The following is a 19587-nucleotide window of genomic DNA, read 5'->3' as shown; positions in this document are numbered from 1 at the left end:
TTAAGTTTTAATCCTCTTATTACCATCTCAGGGAGTTTTTCCTTGCCAGTGTTGCCATCGTCCTTGATCTCCCTGGACAACAATCAGATCACTCCTTCACTCACTGCCCACAATCTTGTTATAACTCTGGATAATTAAATGTCATTTTCCCCACACATTGCTTATTTTACTCACGTATGTCAATGTATTCTTTACAATGTAAAAGGGTTGTTCAGTTTTTTTCTTTTTTCAAAACTGAACTGCTGCAACTGACTTCTGGCAGGTCTGCTTCTGTCCACCATTTGTCCTCTGCAGCTGATCCAGAATGCAGCTGCACATCTCGTTTTCAACCTCCCCAGGGAGCTCTCTGTCTCTCTCTCTCTGTCTCTCTCTCTCTGTCTCTCTCTCTCTGTCTCTCTCTCTCTCTCTCTCACAGATACAAAGTCTCACTTTGATATTCCTTAATTACTGATCTCAGGTCTGTTCTAATCTGTATACACTGATTGTGTAGAACTGGTTACACTGATCAAGGACCTGATTTAAACATTAGGTGGCGCTGGTGAGTGAACAGTGTTCTGAATTTGTTGCTGCCACAGAAGCACTGAGAGAGCAGGAGTGATTTTAGGGGTCAAATGACAAACGATTCAGGTGTAAAACCTAAAGTAAAGAATAAACTTATGATGATGGACCGGGCATGACATAACACGTCTCTTTCTCTCTCTGACTCACACAGGAAGCTCAGTGAGAGAACATAAGGTCACTTCCTGTGCTGTGGTTGTATCACCAGTCTTATTGGAACAGAGAAACTGAACATCACACTCACACACACACTGTTGCAAAGTAAAACCTCACATAAGAGCAGACAGTGTGTGTGTGTGTTCCTGATGGAGATAAAAGATTTGTCTTTAGTATTTATTAAAGATTTGTCTTTAGTATTTTTATCACACACTGATCATCTACACACAGATGTACATTAAAAAGCAAACAAGAGAAGCACACTAAAGTGTGTGTGTGTGTGTGTGTGTGTGTGTGTGTGTGTGTGTGTGTGTGTGTGTGTGTGTTTAATATGATGTGATTGTTGGTTTCTGAAGTGTGTAAAAGACTTCAGTGTGACAACAGAACTCTCCGTTTACACTCCTCTCACACTGATGTACCTGAGAGAGAGAGAGAGAGAGAGAGAGAGAGAGAGAGGTATTAGTACAGCAGGTTAAAGACTAAATAAAGACGAGTGTGTGTGTATAAAGTACCTGAAAGTCATTTACAGTGAGCGGCTCTCCTCCTCTCTTTTCAGAACCTGAGGAGAAACAACAAAGAGCTCCATCATTTCATTTATTCATTATTATTATTATTATTATTATTATTATTATTGTTATTATTATTATTATTATTATTATTATTAGTGATGAAAAGTTGAAATCAGTGAGACAGTGTCAGTGATTACACTGGAAAAAATGAACATGGCTACTTGTTACATGTACTAAAATGTAATTTGTATAATAATAATAATTTCATGTTTCCAAGATGAACATGAATAAATTATGTTGTATTTACATGAAATTCAACAACTTAACATTTATTAGATTTAATCATGTTGATATAAACCAAAGAGATCTTGTCACTATGAAAACCGGAAATATCAGAGCAAACATCGCGAGAAGACATCGCGAGAAGAGAACACAGCGTGTTGAGAAGACAAACGTTTGGCGCGCGTGTGGAAAAGGTAAGCAGGAATTAATTCCCGTCTTTCTAAATAGAAACGAAATACTGAACATAAATGTCACCTGCTGTTTAGCGATGTTTAGTCACGTTATTTTGGTTTAAGCTTGTATTTTTAATCACACTTAAAATACCGAGGGTTATATGCGCGTGCTTAATCTGCGGTTCGGTTCTGGTTTCGGTCTGTTCTCATGAGTTGTGAAGCGAGAGGAACAAAGTATAAATATTGTTTATTTGATAAATTAAGTATTATGAATTTTAATTGAATCTATCTCTGTATTTATTCACAGGAGTTTGTGAGTGAAAGTGTCCTGTCTGCATCTGACTTCAGGAGTTTCCTGACCAACCGTCTCTAACGGTCATATTTAAGTCATAACGGACAGTTATAAAGTACAAAACGTTTAAGTTGGTGTTTAATTGTTTTTCTATGATTAATACTTATTTGTGGTGTTTTATGTTTTGTACATCTTTTCAAAGTGAGACCTCATTTGTAAGTTGCTGCTGGTGTAAAACACGTTTTTTTATTAAATATAAAATAAAAATCTCAGTTTTATCCTGTTTGTCTTATAATTCCTTCCTTTACAGAATTCTGTTGACCAGGGCTCTTTAACTCCAGCCAGTGTCCAGCAAAGTCTTTAATTCACCAACACCTAAATCCACCCACTGTAGCTGGTATTAAATTAGCTGGCCTGTCTATGTTTTGAAGATCTCTGCTGCTAATATTTTCAGTAAAAAAGAAAAGTGCCGCTCATAATATCTTTAACTGATATGTTAAAGTGAGGATGATCTTTTTCTGAGCAGTTTCTAAACCACATCGGATATAATCCACTTTCCTCAACACAGTCGGAGTAGAGAGTGACGTCGTCTCCTCGTCTGACTCTCATCTCCACTTCTGCTCCAGAGATCCTCTTCTGACTGTACAAACTTCTACACACCCTCACACACCTACACCACATCACACTTTACATTACACTGAGGAGGGTGTACAAACTTCTACACAACCTGTGTGTGTATGTTTGGATTTCAGACAGTTTTTTATACTTTCTGACCCCCATAGTCTCACTGTGAGGGTAAAATCTCACAAGCAGATACAGATGTCACCATTAAAAACGCATGTTCCGGGAAAAGGGATCCCGCGACTTGCCGCAGCTGCACGCAGCAAGCTGTAAAAAAATGCCCTTCATTTCGATGCGAGCCAAGTTATTCAAGTCATAATTAGAGAATATATAGAGAGATAAGTAATATAGATAGAGCATAATACTGTATGACTGTCCATACAGTAAATAAAAAGAAAAGTCTCAAATCTAACTATTAAGTCTCATTCAATTGCTATCATTGTAAGGAATCGCCACTAGAGGGTACTGTTTTTTTTAGAGGGTACTCCTACCTCCGAACCGGGTGACGTCAGCCGATCGCATCTTTTTGAACTGCTTGCTCACGCACCATTAGGGGCGGAGTAACACACTCGGAGGAAAGCGCTAGCCGGTCCTTCCACGTGCGCGAGCTCACAGACGCCCCTGATTGGCCGTAGAGCCGTGATTAATGTGGGAGCGCAAGTACCTCTCATCCCTCCCCTCTGAGAGACCTCGGCCAATCAGCTCTCTCTGTGCCTCCGGCTGTGAGAGGAAAACAGCACCACCCGGGGTCCGAACCAGCGATCTCTGGATGATAGGGTGAGCACTTTACCACTGCGCCACTCGGAGACCTGAAACATTAACACCTTTAACGTCTTCAAGTGAATAAAGAGTTACTGCATTATGTTTCAAGACATCCTTAATTTACATTTTTCTCCTAATTATATTGTTAGGGGGTGCTGTGTGGAGGGAGTGCCGCACCAAGACATGTTTCCAGCTGACACAGGGTTGTTGTGAGGGCTTATGACAGACACGGGAAGACATTTCCGTTTGGAGATAGCAGGGGATTATTAATTAATAAACTTAAAAGGAAACCAACACAAAATAAACAGAGCTCCGCCATCTACGCGAGAACGGACGGGATTCTGGAAACTAAAACAAAAAACTAAAAAACTAAAGATGCTCTCGGGGCTTATGCCCTTACTGAGGATTTATAGTAGGAAGAGAGAGAGTAGAGTTTGTGCTTTGTGCGCTTTAACCTGAGAGAGCGCGCTAAACTGATGCCTGTCTGTCTCCCTCACTTTCTCGCCGGTGTCTTAGACAGACAGAGGCTTGGGCTTTGCCTGTGTCTTCTTCAGCGCGCTTTGTCTTTGGCCCTGACACCTTTTACCGGTGCGACCGAATGATCACACGAAGTGTCGCGGTATCACGACCCGGCCCGTTCTAATCTGTCGTTACATACATATCTACAAATACTTTAACAACATACACTTATCATGAATTGCAATTTATACACACTAAAAAACGCTGGGTTGTTTTTTTCTACCCAAACGCTGGGTTGCCACTGTTGGGTAATTTTTCTGGGTTTTTTACAGAAAGTTGGGTAGTTTTTGTGTAACCCAGCTGCTGGGTTAAAGTTTGCTTGGCCCCTCCCCCAAAGTTCATCGGTGTGTTCAGCAGCTGTGTCAGCTTCTTGTCTCTCTTCAGCTCCCACACCGCTAATGACGGGTTATCCTCTTTGGGCATTTGAGGAAAAATGACGTTAAATACAAGGTCTGTATACACATGTTCACTCACCTCAAGTCACATATTACTGAACATTTATTACTGTTACCATGTTAAGGTTACACACAAACTTTCAGGCTGCTCTGAGGTATGATAATTTAGCTGACAATAGCTGCTACAGTAGTTAGCCGAAGAACCCCACCTGTGTATGAAAGAAACGGATAAGATGTCTTCGCTTTTTAGCTTTCCCTGTAAAATGTTTGCAGGATGTACGAAGATAGTGAAGTGATCTTCACCATCACTTCACCTTCACCATGAACGCTAAACTGTGAACTGTAGTGCTAGCATGACACTAGCATTTAGTTAAGTTGTTAGCATTAGCAACCACTTTAACTTTAGAACTTTATTAATCTCACTGCTTGAGACAATACAATTCTGGGGTGATACAAAACACTGACCCTTTCACAAATATGCAGACCTGCTAACCCTTCCGTTTTTCACTAGCTAGTAATTTACTCCACGGTCAAATTTCTCCTGTGTTTCTCTCGAGTTATAACAATATTTTACACCTTTCCCCCTTTGGCGAGTATGCAAATGTATTACCAGTAATTGCATGTAAGCTAACCAGGTAGCCCTCTTTAACCAAAGTTGCTTGTGACTCAGGCTAAATTAACTCTCAGTTAGCGTGCCAGCTGAACAGATAACTACTACATGGAAGTTTTAATATTTTGGTTATATACACCAGCTATGCCATTTTTTTTCCGGTAATTAGCTTAAAATCAATGCAGACCACAAGATCAACTCGTCTTACATAAAGAGCTGTATCCTACAAGCTATGATTATTTTGCTGTTTTAATTTTGGTAGTAGCTGTCTCCATGTTTTTGTTTCTGGTTATCTATCTTAATGGACAGCTTTGTCATTTTTTATTTAGTATCAATCCTATTACACACTAAATTAATAGTCTTATTCAGTTTAATCTTTGCTTTTCAACAAATGTTTTACTTTCTTTCATTTCTTTCTTTCTAAGGTTGGAACCAACATGGTGGAATACCTCCAGCAGGCTGAAGTGTCAAGGCCGTACCCCTACATCCTGACGTTGGGAGATAATGACCAGCGTTGCTCTCAGGCATTCGTCATTCTGGTGGGACAGGCTCTGGAGCAATGCACACTACTTGGGGCGGTTCATGTGTGCTTCAAGGCAGTTTATATTTTTGACATTAACTATCCAAAGCAGTGTGCTCCTGTAGGGGACTTTTTGTAATGTTGCTATGAAATAGCAAGGCCTACTTGAAAAGTCATAGACAGTGTTTGTATGTTAAAACAGCACCAGGGCTGGATAGTTTTGTTCTGCAGAAAAGATATCTAATGTCACAAAGAGATCCTGCTCTGTAGAAGCTGCCTCAGCCTATTTGTGTTATTACTCCATTCTGCCCTTGTGAGTAATAGTATAGTAATGATGTCGCTGTTGATTATCTGTTCTTGTGCTAAAAAATAAATGTTTTTTCCAAGAACATTTAATAGGATGTTGTTTATTGCATATATGTATGGTTTGCAAAACATGAAAGTTTTTTTGTAATAGACCAGTATATCAAAGTAATTTAACTGTTTAATAGACATGGGTATTTTTTTTTACAGATTCACTGTAAAACATGAAAATAATTATAATAACCTATTTGTGAGGTAGAATTAACTCAACATTCCAGTTAAAATGAACCAACATCTGGGTAGAACATTTGACCAATTTATGTGGTAGAATTAACCCAGCATTAAAGTTAAATATGACCCAGCATTTGGGTTGACTAGTAAACCCATTTTGCTGGGTTAAATTAACTCAGCAAAATTAATTAGTTTAATCGTTTGAAATGCCTCAATTCTGCCAATTCCCCCATCCGCGAAATCGGTTTGATAACTTCACACCTACATCAAAGGTAAGAAGAGGGATTACAGTAACTGAGCGTGCTGTTGCGTTGTGTATACTGTACAACAGGCGTTTTTCAGCCTTTTGATAAAAACGCTGCTTTTTGTAAAGTAAAAGTACGAGCCGCAGGTTTCCCCATGGTGACTAACAGCTTTATTTCAGTCATAAATTCACAATCACATTCCAGCTATTATTTCCAGCCATGGTCAAATAATGGATAAAATAATTATTTAATGCTGGACACAAACAGCTAAATACATGATTATTATTATTATTCTAAAAAGCCCGAAGCACTTTGTGTTCATAAAAGAATATTTACTTAATATGATAATACACTCACCTAAAGGATTATTAGGAACACCTGTTCAATTTCTCATTAATGCAATTATCTAATCAATCAATCACATGGCAGTTGCTTCAATGCATTTAGGGGTGTGGTCCTGGTCAAAACAATCTCCCTCATATAAAAAGTTGGGGATGTAAGAAAAAACTTGGTGGTTAAAATAATTAAACAGGGTGCTGTACCAACTTTCAGAGGTGGATGTTCTCGGAACAGGGTATTAGGACCTAGGTTGAACAGGTGAAGGCCTATTACAGGGTCACATGGTCAGTAAAGAAATTAAATAGCCTGTCTTCGAGGTAAAGTCTCCATTTGTCCACTACCTGGGCTACAGTACAGCCAAACACACTTTTTATAAGGTGGAATAGTTCTGTTCTGCTTTTCTTAAGGTTCTCCTTTGACTCTCTGTTGTGGGCCTGGGAGTTATCCTCACTCATCACTGGCATTTGTGTGCATCTGAAATAGCTGGTTGAGATCAGGTTTAACCACAACTGGTGGGTTTTGATAGGTTTGTTTTAAGGAGTTCACTCGACAGTGCACTGTTTTCCTTTTTTTTTTTAATCTTCGGATGGTTCAACGGGGCAGTGATGTCCGTGAAATGAAGAAATAAATTTGTAGTAATAGCCGGCGTGAACCAGGAAGCATTGCTAAGCTTTTAGATCTTGAAGTGGAGGATATTTAGCCATGGCCCAGGTCTTTTCCAGGTTGGCTTGGGTAAGTCTTTGTAGCACCGCATTTAGATGTTTAGTGTGCTGCTCCATGGAGTGTGAGGAAACGATACGTCAGTGTCTCTGTTATTCATGGCTTTGATCATGTGACTTTTACAAAGTAAAGCTGATGTTACATCAGTAACTAAAGATAGACAGGAAGTGGCTTTAGCTGCCAGGGTCTGAGAGATCAAAGTAAAGATTTCCTGTGTGTGTGTGTGTGTGTGTGTGTGTGTGTGTGTGTGTGTGTGTGCGTGTGTGTGTGGTGTGTGTGTGTGTGTGTGTGTGTCCATAGTTTCAATTTAGTTTTTCATATAAACAAAAATATAACAATAACGTCATTTAATACAAATGAAGTTTTAAAGGTTTATTAACTTCACTACTGTAATTCATATTCAAAAACAGTAAATCAGACAATAGCAATAAAACCATGAAGCACGAACAGCAATCATTTATAATTCATCTGACTCTCTGTGGAAACTGTCACTAAAGATGTACAAACAGTTTAATAAAATAATAAACTGTATGATGTAATATAAATTTAAGAAATTCATTAGCGCCTCCTCAGCAGTTCTCAGTTCTGACCTCTGAATACGTGCTGAACTCAGAGTGCTGAACCGTCATCTTCCTCTTCATCTTCTTCTTCTCGAGGTTCTGGATGTCCAGTGAGGCGTAACAGACCTCACCTTCTCCAACCTCATTATGTCCCAGAGTCGTCCTTTTGTCTCTTCCTGTTAGATCAGCTTTCACTTTTGCTGTGGATGAAATTAAGTCGTTTTAAAGTACAAAAGAAACTGTTTGTCAAAGATTATTTAAAGCTGTCTGTCTGAAGCCACGCCCTTATATTTAATAATATTCACGGTGAAAGAACACAAAATTCCTGTTGTACTGAATGCTGAGACAGTGTTAGTGATGAGAGCGAGTGTGTGAGTACCTTTAGTGGTGTGTGTGCAGAGGCAGTACACACAGATGGAGGAGAGGAGTGAGGAGAGGAGAACACACACAGCACACACACTCAACACCAGCGTCCAGCTCACACTCGGCTCTGATACACACGGGGTCGTGGTGTTTGGAGAGACAGTAACTGAAAAAGAGCTTTTATCTAATAACACATGCGCGCACACACACACACACACACACACACACACACAATTTTAAGAATGATAATAAAGCTGCATTACCTTTACAAAACGTGAGACTAAAAAAAAAAGGAAAGAATAATCAGACAAACTTACCGAGTAGAGAGAGTCGAGTGGATCTGTTTCCATAATGATACACATCAGTGCTGATGATCACGCCATCATTTGTTTTTGAAATCTTTTTCTCCAACGTAGCACAGTAGTACAGGCCCAAATCTGTCTCTGTCACATTCTTAATCCGGAGATTGTAGGTACTGGTCAAGTTAATAAACACAAACGAGTAACGTGGATAAGAATCAATCATCATATATGAATAGGAAATCATGAAACTTGGTTGATGCTGATGTGAGCAGTTTCTAAACCACACTGAATAAAATCCACTTTTCCAAACACAGTCGGAGTAGAGAGTGACGTCGTCTCCTCGTCTGACTCTCATCTCCACTTCTGCTCCAGAGATCCTCTTCTGACTGGAGAACACAACACCTGTAACACCACATCACACTTTACATTACACTGAGGAGGGTGTACAAACTTCTACACAAGCTGACAGTAAGTGTGAAGAGTTTATAAAGTGTGTAAAAGTAAAATGTGACTTACACACGAGAGCGATGAGAGCGACTCTTGATGTCTCCATCTCAGACACTGGTGCTGAGCGGCTCGTGCTGCTGAAGCTCTTTCATGCGCGCGTGTGTTCTTTAATCTGATTGGTCCACCTCAGTGGAACGTTTCTCTCTAACAGCTCATTGGTTGCGGTTGAACTGTGATGTTTAGTGTTTAAAATAAGGACATGATGGAGATATGATAGGTCAAAGCCAGTGGAAATTCTTTTTATCACCTTGGGGGTCTTGAACACAGGTTTGTGGTTAAGAAACTATTTTTTTTTCCATTACAAACAAAAAGCCACTACAGCAGCTTAAACCTGTCTGCAGTGTAAAATTTAAATATTAATTAGAATATTTTTCTTTATGAATTGATCAGGTTCAAATAGGAAATGGGAAATAGAAGTCACCTGACTTGAATTCTTTTAATCAAGATTTTAATTTTATTATTAGCGAAATAACAGTCACATAACTGATCAGTAATTTATTCATATGAAGTAGAATTTTAGGACCATTTCTTGTGTAAAACAGATCTGAGATCAGTGACTGCAGGAGGTAGGTGTGTATCCTGAGCTGCAGGGCTTCACTGTGGTTTTCCTGTTTTAGTGAGACTAAAGTTGCTCGCTCGTGCATGTACGTCTCTTTAATTCTCCTTAAATATTGTTTTCATATATATCTAGTTCTCGTTAGGGTTAGGGTAAGATCTGAAGCTCCTTTGGCTTTTATTCAGGATTTTGTGAATACACAAATCTGACTGAGAATTGGTGGACACAGGAAAACCCAGGAGTGGACCAGGTGATGGACAAAAGCACAATAAGTAGATGTTCACTGAGCAGGGCTTTTCAGACCACAGCAATCCTGTTCTAGACCTGAGTCAGGAAGGGTGCATGTCCTTTTATCTTTTTTTTTTTTCAATTTAAATATAATATTTAAATCAGATCGGCTTGATCCTATTCTAGAGCTCTAGAGCACTAGTGTGCATAGTGTACAACAAATTTAAGCTATAGGTGGAAGTCTGTGCTGCAGGGCCTCACTGTGGTTTTCCTGTTTTCGTAACTACTGTCGTAGCCAAATGTTTTGAGAATGACACAAATATTAGTTTTCACAAAGTTTGCTGCTAAACTGCTTTTAGATCTTTGTTTCAGTTGTTTCTGTGATGTACTGAAATATAATTACAAGCACTTTATACGTTTCAAAGGCTTTTATTGACAATTACATGACATTTATGCAAGGAGTCAGTATTTGCAGTGTTGGCCCTTCTTTTTCAGGACCTCTGCAATTTGACTGGGCATGCTCTCAATTAACTTATGGGCCAAATCCTGATTGATAGCAACCCATTCTTTCATAACCAGTTCTTAGAGTTTGTCAGAATTAGTGGGGTTTTTTTTGTCCACCCACCTCTTGAGGATTGACCACAAGTTCTCAATGGGATTAAGATCCGGGGAGTTTCCAGGCTTTGGACCCAAAATTTCAATGTTTTGGTCCCCGAGCCACTTAGTTATCACTTTTGCCTTATGGCACGGTGCTCCATCATGCTGGAAAATGCATTGTTCTTCACCAAACTGTTGTTGGATTGTTGGAAGAAGTTGCTGTTGGAGGGTGTTTTGGTACCATTCTTTATTCAAGGCTGTGTTTTTGGGCAAAATTGTGAGTGAGCCCACTCCCTTGGATAAGAAGCAACCCCACACATAAATGGTCTCAGGATGCTCTACTGTTGGCGTGACACAGGACTGATGGTAGCGCTCACCTTTTCTTCTCTGGACAAACCTTTTTCCAGATGCCCCAAACAATCAAAAAGAGACGTTATCGGAGAATATAACTTTGCCCCAGTCCTCAGCAGTCCATTCACCATACTTTCTGCAGAAGATCAATCTGTCCTTGATGTGTTTTTTGGAGAGAAGTGGCTTCTTTGCTGCCCTTCTTGACACCAGGCCATCTTCCAAAAGTCTTCGCCTCACTGTGCGTGCAGATGCGCTCACACCTGCCTGCTGCCATTCCTGAGCAAGCTTTGCACTGGTGGCACTCCGATCCCGCAGCTGAACCCTCTTTAGGAGACGATCCTGGCACTTGCTGGACTTTCTTGGACGCCCTAAAGCCTTTTTAACAAGAATTGAACCTATTTCCTTAAAGTTCTTGATGATCCTATAAATTGTTGATTTAGGTGCAATCTTAGTAGCCTCAATATCCTTGCCTGTGAAGCCATTTTTATGCAATGCAATGATGGCTAAACGCGTTTCTTTGCAGGTCTTCATGGTTAACAATGGAAGAACAATGATTTCAAGCATCACCCTCCTTTTAACATGTCAACTCTGCCATTCTAACCCAATCAGCCTGACATAATGATCTCCAGACTTGTGCTCGTCAACAGTCTCACCTGAGTTAACAAGACGATTACTGAAATGATCTCAGCAGGTCCTTTAATGACAGCAATGAAATGCAGTGGAAAGGTTTTTTGGGGATTAAGTTAATTTTCATGGCAAAGAAGGACTATGCAATTCATCTGGTCACTCTTCATAACATTCTGGAGCAAATGCATTATATATAAATGCTATTATAAAAACTTAAGCAGCAACTTTTCCAATTTCCAATATTTATGTAATTCTCAAAACATTTGACCATGACTGTACACACGCTGAGGGTAAAAAATAAATGCAGAGTTTTATTTAACTGATATGTCCACTAGCTGCAGGTCACAATACCATTTTGTGGTACACAATTGAGGGATGGAAGACCTTCAGGCTCCACTCGAATCATTAGATTGCTGTGTGGTACCTGGTGGTTCTGAGAAGATAGGGGAGAAAAAAGTATATGTAGGTTGTGAGCATAGTAAGATCTTCTCCATGATCAGGTCATCCATGGCACACTGACAGAGTTTGATGCAATGCTCTGCTCTGATTGGCTGCTCTTCTGAGACATCAGCCTGGAGATGACACTTAGGCCATGATCATCCCAAATTTGATGCCTTCTGTATGACACACTGACAACAGAAATAATGTTGTGGATTGTTCCTGGGTTTTCTAAAGAGCAGTTTTAAAGTTCAGCTGTGGGAGCTACCAAGTTGCCAGCTTGGCAGGCTTGCTTTTGAACTAAAAACATATTAGCAATTAGTAGATCATTTACTACTTTATATTATGTCTCATACAGAATTCTCAGAGGAATCTTAGCCTTAGAAACTAAAATCTCAGAGATGCCAAATGAACGCAACCTGATCACTGCACTGCTTTGATGCTGGATGTAACAGAAACTGATGGCAGGTTCATGATCATCCCAAACTTGGTGCCTTCACTAATCCACATTTCTCTTTCTCTCTCCCAGGGAAATCTGATTTCTCACGTTACTAAGTTACATAATACATACTTTAGTTCTGACTGAGCAATCTGATTGGACAAGAGGCATCTACAAGTGGTGATATAGAGCATCATAGCATTGGGACATTGTATTCACAGGTTCATCACAGATGTTATAATATTAGTTAATTACACTAACTGTACGTCGCAGCATGGGTGACATTAGCCTGCAGTACTGAGGAGAGAGCAGCTGCCTCACAAAACCCACATACACAATCAGTCACAGAAGCACTTTCAGCAAGAACACACATCTAATAACGTTATGTCGTCTTAAACAACATGCTGTCTCTGCAGTAATCACTTCTAAGTCATTATGAATTGCCTCTAAACCATAGATGTTTTTTTTTTTTTTTTTATAGCTACAAAGCTAACTAGCTTTAACACAAAGCTGAATCTCAAATCCCGCTCTAACCCCTGATCAAGGGCACTACTTGGTGTGTGGAACAAGGGATTGTACACCAAACATAGTGCACTAGCTTTCTAATTAACACTTTAACTGTCAGTCACCATCTTCACTAGTTGTGGTTACTTTGTTCCACCAGACGCGGAAAGAAAATAACGTCAAATAAAGAAAGAAATCATAATCTGTTAATAATAAATTATGTTTGTGGGAGTTTAAAAAGCAATTTCACTCTCCAGGTCATGCTGTTGGACTTGCTGTTTTAGCTGTGATATCTTTAGTACTCAGGCTGCACAACTGCTCATATAGCCATGTAACATACAGTACATCACAACAGCACAACCCTAAGTGTGATATTGCTTAAATATATAACTGCTTCCTGCCAGAATTTCAAATAAAAATCTGGACACACAACTGATATCACTGTAGTGTTTTATTTTTTTAAAGGGAGTTTTAACAGTTCTGTCAATTCCAGTCTTATATTTACTTTGAAAAAATAATAAACCTATAATCAAAAAATAAAAATCACAAAGCACAAGCAGCAAATATAACTTTGTGCACATCTAAATATTTAAATTTCGCTTCATGCTTTATGTTCAATACTGGTAAAACATTTTATTTTATGATGCAATTTAAAGTAAAAGTCATAGATGCCTCCTCAGAAGTTCTCGGTTTTTTCATATCTGACCTCAGAATACATGCTGAAATCAGACTGCTGGGCTCCTTTCTTCCTTTTTATCTTCTTCTTCTCAAGGTTCTTGATGTCCAATGAGGCATAACAAACCCCATCATCTCCAACCTGCAGAGAAAAAGATGATTTTTGTAAATGTTTTATAAACTAAAAAGTTCACTTTTTAACTCCATGGTTGTTCCTGATTTTTGTTTCATTCTACATTATAAAACAATGCTGAGGGCTTCCAATCTATGAAATAATCTCTCTTGAACAGTTGATATTTAGATGTATTCTATATCTGATGCTTACATTCTGTAAAGCTTCATAACGGCTCTAATCTGAGGTGCTGTTTGTTAATTGGTGATTGCTGAGGCTCTTTAAATCTGCAACAGGGGTAAGTTTTGGTCTTGATTTCCTAAGAAGGTCTTTATGAGAGACATTTTCATTATGGAGCTTGATGGGTTCTAAAAATGCACTTGATGCAATACCGTTCTTGTAAAAACTATTCCAGAAAGGCTGACCTTCATGTCTTAAAGTAACAGCTGACTTAGTGTTAGTGTTATTGTTACATAATTACCTAACTTCATATGCGTTATTTTATAGTTTTGAAATCTCCAGTATTGCTGTAGAATGTAGAAAATAAAGCAAAAAACCAATAGCAAAAAAAATTTGCAAGCGATCCCAAACTTTTGAACTGTAGTGTATATTCGTAACAAACCTCATTGTGTCTCAAAGTTGTCCTTTTTTTCGTTCCTGCAGGTTCAGTTTTAATTTCTGTTGTGAGGGAAAAAGTGTCATTTAAAGTTTTTTTTTTTTTTTTGCCTTCAGCAAATGCAGGTTTAATTAATATTTTACTGAATGCTAAATCAGTGTTATCAGTGTTAGTGATGAGAGCGAGTGTGTGAGTACCTTTAGTGGTGTGTGTGCAGAGGCAGTACACACAGATGGAGGAGAGGAATGAGGACAGGAGGACACACACAGCACACACACTCAACACCAGCTCCCAGCTCACACTCGGCTCTGATACACACGGCTCACACACACTGGGGCAGGATTCTGCTTACAACACAGATATTTTACAGCAAGAACTACACTGACAGAAAATCCAGCTCAATAGAAGAGAAGAGAAGCCTACCTTGTACAGAAAGTCGATTGACTCTGTTTCCATAATGATACACATCGAGGCGGTTCAAGATGTCCTTGTTATTACCTGAAAACTTTTGCTCAGTCAGAGCGCAGTAGTACAGTCCCTGATCTGACTCAGTAATGTTCTTTATAAGCAGATCATATGCGTTAGTAGATTTGTTTAACAGAAATGAATAGCGTGTCAAATCACCACCCAGTAGTTCACCATTTACCAAATCAGCAAGTGAGATCATTATTCGAGGATGATCTTTCTCTGAGCAGTTTCTAAACCAGACTGTAATAAATCCACTATCAGAAACACAGTCGGAGTAAAGAGTGACGTCGTCTCCTCGTCTGACTCTCATCTCCACTTCTGCTCCAGAGATCCTCTTCTGACTGGAGAACACAACACCTGTAACACCACATCACACTTTACATTACACTGAGGAGGGTGTACAAACTTCTACACAAGCTGACAGTAAGTGTGAAGAGTTTATAAAGTGTGTAAAAGTGAAATGTGACTTACACACGAGAGCGATGAGAGCGACTCTTGATGTCTCCATCTCAGACACTGGTGCTGAGCGGCTCGTGCTGCTGAAGCTCTTTCATGCGCGCGTGTGTTCTTTAATCTGATTGGTCCACCTCAGTGGAACGTTTCTCTCCAACAGCTCACAGGTTGCGGTTAAACTGTTGTTGATACACAATTCAGAGATGCACAACCCCAAACTATGACATTTTCATACTAGGCCTTTGATGTAGCATGTGATTGGTCGAAGCTAGTGGAACATTTCTGGGGGGGTCGTGAGTACAGGCTTGTGGGTGAGAAAGATTTTCAAAACAAAAAACCACCACATGGGTTCAAAACTGTCTGCAGTGCACTATTCATTTACAGTAGGAACAAAAAATACGCATTTTACTTTTACAATGGAATCAGGTTTAGCTCAGAACATTATTGTCTTGTAAGCTTCAAGTTGGTAAATTTCCCGAATTATAAATATGTTTTGTCTCATTTAAAGTGGCCTCTGGATAGTTTCCTTGTTTTACATACTAAAAATGTAAATAAAAAAATAATGTCAAAATCACGTAACAAGGTCAAGCACAGATCTAAGATCAGTCAGTGAAGGAGGCGAGTGTGCAACCTGAGGCCTGGGTTTCTTTTTTCAGTGAGACTGAACTTGCTCGTCTACGCCCACAACAAAAACTTATGCACTTACTGTACAGTTACACCATGTCAGAGGCTCATAACTGCAACTATAATTCAATTATCTATAGCATTGGAAACTCAGTGGTTAAAGTATCTGATTACTTATCAGGCTGTTGTGAGCTCAAATCCCCAATGCAGGTAGGTCCAGAATAAATAAGTTGTATTTAGTCTCTAAAGAAACCTTGTCCAGTTATAACAGCTTCCTGTTGTGGTTTACCGTTACCTTCATGGTCATGTTATAGAGGGCAAGCTTGTTTTAAGTGCAGATGTAATCTTTAATATGCAAACACAAACAAAACCAAAACCACAGCATAAACAGAATAAATACAAAAGCACAAAAATGCTACAGAACAAACAGAACAAATGCAACACTTCCTAAACTGTGGAACTGAAATGTCAATGCAGAAACTGTAATAAACAACCATCTTAACATAACCTCTTTAAAAAAAAAGTTACCTCTTGCTGCCCTAAGCGCTATTTCTACTCTAGTAGTTTTCCTTTAGGTATTCACTGGGTTTTGATTGAGTTCTTTTGCCTTTACAGTCAGAGACCCCCTAGAACTGCTACATGTGTTAATACAGACCTGGATACATTAGGTGGCCCCAAGTGTACATGCAAACAATGAAACAACACATTGAGTATTTAGATAAAATCATGCAGACCATAAATGATGAATAAGTGAGTCCCACATTAAGTATTTAATTTGATGTAGTCAGAAGTGTTCCATACCATGAACACCTCACTAAGTTTGCTTACAACTCCAGTATACCATTTAAAAAATCTTCTGTTTTCAAGACAAGGGTACTTTAGTGGGTTGGTCAGGGTCCTATACTCATGGTTGATGGATCTGATTCTGTAATCACTTATGAAAGTTATTGAAAAATGTATGGGATCAATGCATTCAGGGTGGGTCATCCTTATCTTAAGGGCACATGTCAGTCAAACACTGGACTAATCCTACCCAATTACCCTCAGTATGATATTTTATGATCTGGAGGATTTCTTTTTTTGGATGCTCAAATGTATCACCTGCAACATGTGTTGAGCTTATTTTAAAAGCTGTGCAATTGGCTGTTGTGCTGCTTGGGAGTGCACATGCTGCTTTACATTCATAACCAATCCCACCCCTTCTCTAAGGAACAGATTTTTGTGCTAGACTAGCTACATGATTCTTCTTAAATTCGTATATGAATACTGGGGCCATAACGTATCAGGTCAGAACATAGATTTTGGCTCAGAGCTTCCTAATCCACCAACTGTTGGTTCCACCCAAATAGCAGCATAAGTCCAAATACATGTTACAAATTATATGTATTTAATATCGTGGCACTATCGCACTATGGAGATTAATCCAACCTTCCATGTCTTGTGTGTAGAATTATGCTTGTGTAGCCTTTTTGGGACATCTACACAAGAATGGTCCTACTTATGAGGCATGGAAGATTGATCTACATAGGAAGTACACCACCAGTTTTGCCCTCCTGAAGGTCTTAGAAGGTCCAAGAAACATAGTCCCAGTGTTTTGGACTTCAGCTGCAGTCAGTCGTCACTTATGGCTTGTCGTAGATGCTGGCTTGTGAAAAAGTGTTAACTTTAGAGGTCTGCTTTGTATCTCCTATGGATCCTTTCCTGAGCGCTGGTGCACTATGTATTCCACTGCAGGAACCTCCTCTTGCTCTTCAAACATGGGTGGATGGTAACAAAACTGGAATTAAAATTCTATCATGCCTAGTCTCACAGGATATTTTAAGCATACTCCACCTATATCATATGTCATGATTGAAAAATGCAGTCGCCTGCCTGGATAATGATGGAATATACTCAAGCTCCTAGGTTGACCACCTGCACCACCTTAATAGGGTTCTGGACTAGCTTTGAAAGATGACCCCAAGGAAGAATCATCTGGGGCTGACCAAGGCACAGTATCAGAGGCATTTCATTGATCAAGGCTTTATAAATCCCCTGGAGAATCAGATAGAGAACATCCACACCCAACCACAGCCCAACACTAAGAATTAGGTGTGTGCAGGTGTCTGTTTGTGGGTTTGCATGAGCCTACTGCTACTTTGTGCAAACTCGATCTGGTTTACTAGGCCAAAGCCATGGAGCACATGTTCCAATGGCTAAAGGAGGCCCACACTAGCTCTCTTGGGGAACAAGCGCATTGACTAATAATAATGTATTTTATTTATAAGGCACTTTAAATTCGAAAACAAATCCCATAGTGCTATTTTTTAAAGGTAATTTTAAGGACCACATTTAAAAGCAGTGGGCGATTCTTGCAGTTCATAGAGGAGCTAAAATACTACCTTGCCAGCCATCATTTTGCATTTATAACAAACCATGCTCCTCTACAGAGGATGGTAAGGGTTAAAGATATCAATGCCATTAGTTCTGAGAGGATGTGGAGGTGGGCACTGTGACAAAACCATGCTTCTTGCAGAGTCCCTGCTTAGTTGCTGAATGGACAGCACTAATCTGCACTGGCAGACTTTTAACCTATTCTTCTTGAGGGGTGTGTTTGCTGGCTGACCCTGCACTCTTACCCCAACTTTCTAACAGAAATATGGTGGGGGAAAAAAACATTTGACTGTACTGTAAAGTACATGTAACAAATAATTGAAACTCAGTCTTAAAATTGAAACAGGCAAAGAATAACGACCAACTAGCCTTCTGCATATAGGTGAAATTTTTATAGTTGATCCAAAATACAGTGCAACCTCTGATTGCGAGTAACCCAGATTGCAAGCATTCTGCTAGACGAGAAAACAATTTCAAAATTTTGACTTGAAAAACGAGCAAGTCCTGATATACGAGTACCAAAGATAATCTAGTATCATGTGGCATGCTTCTTGTTTTGAAACCTAGAGGCACATGATCACAAGAAGCATGTGCTTCTTGTTTTGACACCTAGAGTCACATGATCACATTTGAGACAATGGTTCTTCTCTCTCGCGCTGTGGAATTGTGGGTAATCATCTCCCATGCTTGGTCTCAGTGCGCGTGCGTCACTCGTATAGTGAACATCCGTGCACTGCGTGTTCTGTTCACTATAACCCTGTGACCAAGTGTGTGCGCATAAAGTATCTTTTATTTTGTGTTTGTGTGTCTGTGTGTAATTCATCCTACACACACACACACACACACACACACACACACACACCCTGTTACGCCCTGGTCTAGGTCGGGCCGTAACAGGAGTAAAAAGAAAAAAAAGAGGTGAGACCAAAGGTGCGGTTTCTTAGTGTTTATTTACAAAAAGGTAAATAAGCAAATCCCAAAAAGGTGACTGTAAGCTTCAGAAGCCGACAAGGCCAAAACAATAAACAAAATTCCCCTTTACCTGGTACCAAAGTGAAACAACTAACCTGCACAGAAAATAAAGAAACAGAAATACTAAATTCTTGCCTTACCCCCTAACTAACCACAAAACAAGAAAAACCAAGTGCAAACAAAATGGTCTTAAATCCTTACTAAGCCACTGAATAAAGAATTAAATACAAATATATACAAAAGTATTTACAAACCAAACAAACACTGAAGCGTTGTCAAGACAAGCAAAAAGGTCATGCACGGAATAGGTGAACAAAACCAAGCAATCGTCAAAAGGGTAAGGCTAAGCATAGTCAGGAACGTAGCAAGGGGTCATACACCGAATAACATTTAGCATCAATTATGGGATAAACAGTAAGTAAACACGGTTTGTATCACTCTCGTCTGAAGGCCTTAAGTAGGCCTCTGGGTCTCCTGTTGAACCAATCATCTGGGAGGAGGCGGGACCCACAGAGGACAGGCAGAGCATTAACCAACAGATTTCAGGCAATGGCAGAAGTGGGCAGAACCTGCAAGAACAAAGAAGA

General features: G+C 39.5%; 3 protein-coding genes across 4 annotated transcripts in view; all 3 read right to left on the bottom strand.

The window, feature by feature from the left end:
* The window catches only part of LOC128508750 (uncharacterized), a 134872-nt gene that overhangs the window by 108374 nt on the left and 6911 nt on the right, over nucleotides 1-19587 (bottom strand). The gene's annotated exons all lie outside the window — the stretch shown is intronic.
* LOC128508748 (uncharacterized) lies at nucleotides 1005-9049 on the bottom strand. 2 transcript variants are annotated; one of them, XM_053480217.1, is made up of 5 exons: nucleotides 8977-9049; nucleotides 8476-8862; nucleotides 8175-8342; nucleotides 1227-1273; nucleotides 1005-1133 (listed from the first exon to the last, which is right to left on the bottom strand). In XM_053480217.1, exons 1-5 carry the CDS (start codon nucleotides 9011-9013, stop codon nucleotides 1041-1043), a joined length of 732 nt encoding a protein of 243 aa, XP_053336192.1. In that variant the 5' UTR covers nucleotides 9014-9049; the 3' UTR covers nucleotides 1005-1040. The 2 variants fall into 2 exon arrangements, with proteins under 2 accessions (XP_053336192.1, XP_053336191.1); XM_053480216.1 differs by lacking the exons at nucleotides 1005-1133; nucleotides 1227-1273 and adding an exon at nucleotides 7804-7995.
* On the bottom strand, nucleotides 13776-15122 carry LOC128508213 (uncharacterized). The gene is made up of 5 exons (XM_053479437.1): nucleotides 15050-15122; nucleotides 14534-14935; nucleotides 14308-14454; nucleotides 14117-14172; nucleotides 13776-13823 (listed from the first exon to the last, which is right to left on the bottom strand). Exons 1-5 carry the CDS (start codon nucleotides 15084-15086, stop codon nucleotides 13776-13778), a joined length of 690 nt encoding a protein of 229 aa, XP_053335412.1. The 5' UTR covers nucleotides 15087-15122.

The sequence above is a fragment of the Clarias gariepinus genome, chromosome 20 (genome assembly GCF_024256425.1).
Source record: "Clarias gariepinus isolate MV-2021 ecotype Netherlands chromosome 20, CGAR_prim_01v2, whole genome shotgun sequence".
In the NCBI taxonomy this organism is placed as follows: Eukaryota; Metazoa; Chordata; class Actinopteri; order Siluriformes; family Clariidae; genus Clarias; species Clarias gariepinus.
This window is presented reverse-complemented; position numbering and strand designations above follow the sequence as displayed.

Excerpts from the sequence above, each read along its gene's own strand:
- LOC128508748 (XM_053480216.1), bottom strand. The coding sequence starts at position 9,013 with ATGGAGACATCAAGAGTCGCTCTCATCGCTCTCGTGT. Across the intron at positions 8,863-8,976 it reads CGCTCTCATCGCTCTCGTGT|GTGTTGTGTTCTCCAGTCAG; the intron begins GTAAGTCACATT and ends GTGGTGTTACAG. Across the intron at positions 7,996-8,174 it reads CTGCACACACACCACTAAAG|CAAAAGTGAAAGCTGATCTA; the intron begins GTACTCACACAC and ends TTTCATCCACAG.
- LOC128508213 (XM_053479437.1), bottom strand. The coding sequence starts at position 15,086 with ATGGAGACATCAAGAGTCGCTCTCATCGCTCTCGTGT. Across the intron at positions 14,936-15,049 it reads CGCTCTCATCGCTCTCGTGT|GTGTTGTGTTCTCCAGTCAG; the intron begins GTAAGTCACATT and ends GTGGTGTTACAG. Across the intron at positions 13,824-14,116 it reads CAACTTTGAGACACAATGAG|ACCTTCTTAGGAAATCAAGA; the intron begins GTTTGTTACGAA and ends TCTCTCATAAAG.